This window comes from Acanthochromis polyacanthus, chromosome 11, assembly GCF_021347895.1.
Source record: "Acanthochromis polyacanthus isolate Apoly-LR-REF ecotype Palm Island chromosome 11, KAUST_Apoly_ChrSc, whole genome shotgun sequence".
NCBI classification, from domain to species: domain Eukaryota; kingdom Metazoa; phylum Chordata; class Actinopteri; family Pomacentridae; genus Acanthochromis; species Acanthochromis polyacanthus.
In genome coordinates this window covers 41204027-41208186 of record NC_067123.1, presented here as the reverse complement: position 1 = coordinate 41208186, position 4160 = coordinate 41204027, and the positions used below count along the sequence as shown (strand labels likewise).

The 4160-nt window shown below is 58.3% G+C and overlaps 1 protein-coding gene across 1 annotated transcript in view; it reads left to right on the top strand.

The window, feature by feature from the left end:
* The first annotated feature begins 407 nt into the window (after window positions 1–407).
* The window catches only part of LOC127536111 (mucin-19-like), a 4360-nt gene continuing 607 nt past the window's right edge, over window positions 408–4160 (top strand). Inside the window, exons 1-3 of the mRNA XM_051955594.1 lie at window positions 408–441; window positions 532–614; window positions 3222–4160. The exon at window positions 3222–4160 is cut by the window's right edge and continues 279 nt beyond it. Of these exons, the coding sequence (XP_051811554.1) occupies window positions 408–441; window positions 532–614; window positions 3222–4160 (1056 nt within the window). The remainder of the gene's footprint in view (window positions 442–531; window positions 615–3221) is intronic.

Below are 4160 nucleotides of genomic sequence, written 5' to 3'. Positions count from 1 at the left end.
TGAAAGCAACCGCACAACAAACTGTAAAACACAATACAGTCATAGATAATACAGTCCTGGTAATGTTACCCTGCTAGAGGTGGGGCATTTACAAATACATTAAGCTGTCTCCACTAAATAAAAAAAATAAACAAACGTTATAATGGTGAGAAAAAAGAATCAGAACGAGATCTCCAGTGAGTCACCTGCTGTTAGAAAGGGTGGGACCATCACTAGGTGTGTCTGAATGACTGCTTTGGTTAAATTGCACCTCAGGGATGGACAGAAACCAAACAACTTTATTTTATGGTTGAAATGTCAAAAAACAAAGCTTTTTGTTTGTTCATTTGTTTTACTTTTTGTGACTGAATGATGACCATGACCCACTATGTTTTCAGATAAAAGAGGAGAGAAACTTCATCACCATGATGGCAAAGCTGCTGATCTTTGTTCTGTTTGTTGGTGAGAACAGATTTTAAACAGTTTAAAAACTCTGACTTCAGTTTGAAATGTGGAACAGAAATCTGATTAAACTTTTTGTTTTCAAAACAGCCTCATGTAACGGACAGACAACCACAACTGCTTCAACTACAGCTCCAACTGCTGCAACAACCACTGCTGGGGCAACAACTGCTGCAATCACTGCTGCACCAACCGCTGCTGGGGCAACAACTGCTGCTGGGGCAACAACTGCTGCTGGGGCAACAACTGCTGCTGGGGCAACAACCGCTGCTGGGGCAACCACTACTGCTGGGGCAACAACTGCTGCAACAACCGCTGCTGGGGCAACCACTACTGCTGGGGCAACAACCGCTGCTGGGGCAACAACTGCTGCAACCACCGCTGCTGGGGCAACAACTGCTGCAACCACCGCTGCTGGGGCAACAACTGCTGCTGGGGCAACAACTGCTGCTGGGGCAACAACCGCTGCTGGGGCAACAACTGCTGCAACCACCGCTGCTGGGGCAACAACTGCTGCTGGGGCAACAACCGCTGCTGGGGCAACAACTGCTGCAACAACCACTGCTGGGGCAACAACTGCTGGAACCACCGCTGCTGGGGCAACAACCGCTGCTGGGGCAGCAACCACTGCTGCTGGGGTAACAACTGCTGCAACCACCGCTGCTGGGGCAACAACTGCTGCTGGGGCAACAACTGCTGCAACCACCGCTGCTGGGGCAACAACTGCTGCTGGGGCAACAACCGCTGCTGGGGCAACAACTGCTGCAACAACCACTGCTGGGGCAACAACTGCTGGAACCACCGCTGCTGGGGCAACAACCGCTGCTGGGGCAGCAACCACTGCTGCTGGGGTAACAACTGCTGCAACCACCGCTGCTGGGGCAACAACTGCTGCTGGGGCAACAACTGCTGCAACCACCGCTGCTGGGGCAACAACCGCTGCTGGGGCAACAACCGCTGTTGGGGCAACAACCACTGCTGGGGCAACAACTGCTGCAACCACTGCTGCTGGGGCAACCACTGCTGCACCAACCGCTGCTGGGGCAACAACTGCTGCAACAACTGCTGTTGGGGCAACAACTGCTGCTGGGGCAACAACTGCTGCAACCACCGCTGCTGGGGCAACAACTGCTGCAACCACCGCTGCTGGGGCAACAACTGCTGCTGGGGCAACAACCGCTGCTGGGGCAACAACTGCTGCAACAACCACTGCTGGGGCAACAACTGCTGCTGGGGCAACAACTGCTGCAACCACCGCTGCTGGGGCAACAACCGCTGCTGGGGCAACAACCGCTGTTGGGGGAACAACCGCTGCTGGGGCAACAACCACTGCTGGGGCAACAACTGCTGCAACCACTGCTGCTGGGGCAACCACTGCTGCACCAACCGCTGCTGGGGCAACAACTGCTGCTGGGGGAACAACTGCTGCAACAACTGCTGCTGGGGCAACAACTGCTGCTGGGGCAACAACTGCTGCTGGGGCAACAACCGCTGCTGGGGCAACAACTGCTGCAACCACCGCTGCTGGGGCAACCACTACTGCTGGGGCAACAACTGCTGCTGGGGCAACAACTGCTGCTGGGGCAACAACTGTTGCAACCACCGCTGCTGGGGCAACCACTGCTGCACCAACCGCTGCTGGGGCAACAACTGCTGCTGGGGGAACAACTGCTGCAACAACTGCTGCTGGGGCAACAACTGCTGCTGGGGCAACAACTGCTGCTGGGGCAACAACCGCTGCTGGGGCAACAAATGCTGCAACCACCGCTGCTGGGGCAACCACTACTGCTGGGGCAACAACTGCTGCTGGGGCAACCACTACTGCTGGCGCAACAACCGCTGCTGGGGCAACAACTGCTGCAACCACCGCTGCTGGGGCAACAACTGCTGCTGGGGCAACAACTGCTGCAACCACCGCTGCTGGGGCAACCACTACTGCTGGCGCAACAACCGCTGCTGGGGCAACAACTGCTGCAACCACCGCTGCTGGGGCAACAACTGCTGCTGGGGGAACCACTGCTGCTGGGGTAACAACCGCTGCTGGGGCAACAACCACTGCTGGGGCAACAACTGCTGCAACCACTGCTGCTGGGGCAACCACTGCTGCACCAACCGCTGCTGGGGCAACAACTGCTGCTGGGGGAACCACTGCTGCTGGGGTAACAACTGCTGCAACAACTGCTGCTGGGGGAACCACTGCTGCTGGGGTAACAACTGCTACAACAACTGCTGCTGGGGCAACAACTGCTGCTGGGGCAACAACTGCTGCAACCACTGCTGCTGGGGCAACCACTGCTGCTGGGGGAACCACTGCTGCTGGGACAACAACTGCTGCTGGGGCAACAACTGCTGCAACCCCTGCTGCTGGGGCAACAACTGCTGCTGGGACAACAACTGCTGCTGGGGCAACAACTGCTGCAACCACCGCTGCTGGGGCAACAACTGCTGCTGGGACAGCAACCGCTGCTGGGGCAACAACTGCTGCAACCACCGCTGCTGGGGCAACCACAGCTGCTGGGGGAACCACTGCTGCTGGGGCAACAACTGCTGCAACAACTGCTGCTGGGGCAACAACTGCTGCACCAACCGCTGCTGGGGCAACAACTGCTGCTGGGGCAACAACCACTGCTGCAACCACCGCTGCTGGGTCAACCACTGATGCTGGGGGAACCACTGCTGCTGGGGCAACAACTGCTGCAACCCCTGCTGCTGGGGCAACCACTACTGCTGGAGCAACAACTGCTGCTGGGGCAACAACTGCTGCAACCACCGCTGCTGAGGCAACAACTGCTGCTGGGGCAACAACTGCTGCTGGGGCAACAACTGCTGCTGGGGCAACAACTGCTGCAACCGCCGCTGCTGAGGCAACAACTGCTGCTGGGGCAACAACTGCTGCAACCACCGCTGCTGAGGCAACAACTGCTGCTGGGGCAACAACTGCTGTTGGGGGAACAACCGCTGCTGGGGCAACAACCGCTGCTGGGGCAACAACTGCTGCAACCACTGCTACTGGGGCAACAACTGCTGCTGGGGCAACAACTGCTGCAACCACCACTGCTGGTGCAACAACTGCTGCTGGGGCAACAACTGCTGTTGGGGGAACAACCGCTGCTGGGGCAACAACCGCTGCTGGGGCAACAACTGCTGCAACCACTGCTACTGGGGCAACAACTGCTGCTGGGGCAACAACCACTGCTGGGGCAACAACCGCTGCTGGGGGAACCACTGCTGCTGGGGCAACAACTGCTGCAACCCCTGCTGCTGGGACAACAACTGCTGCTGGGGCAACAACCGCTGCTGGGGCAACAACTGCTGCAACCACCGCTGGTGGGGCAACAACTACTGCTGGAGCAACAACTGCTGCTGGGGCAACAACTGCTGCTGGGGCAACAACTGCTGCAACCACCGCTGCTGGGGCAACAACTGCTGCTGGGGCAACAACTGCTGCAACCACCGCTGCTGGGGCAACCACTACTGCTGGGGCAACCACCACTGCTGGTGCAACAACTGCTGCTGGGGCAACAACTGCTGTTGGGGGAACAACCGCTGCTGGGGCAACAACCGCTGCTGGGGCAACAACTGCTGCAACCACTGCTACTGGGGCAACAACTGCTGCTGGGGCAACAACCACTGCTGGGGCAACAACCGCTGCTGGGGCAACAACCACTGCTGGGGCAACAACTGCTGCAACCACTGCTGCTGGGGCAACAACCGCTGCT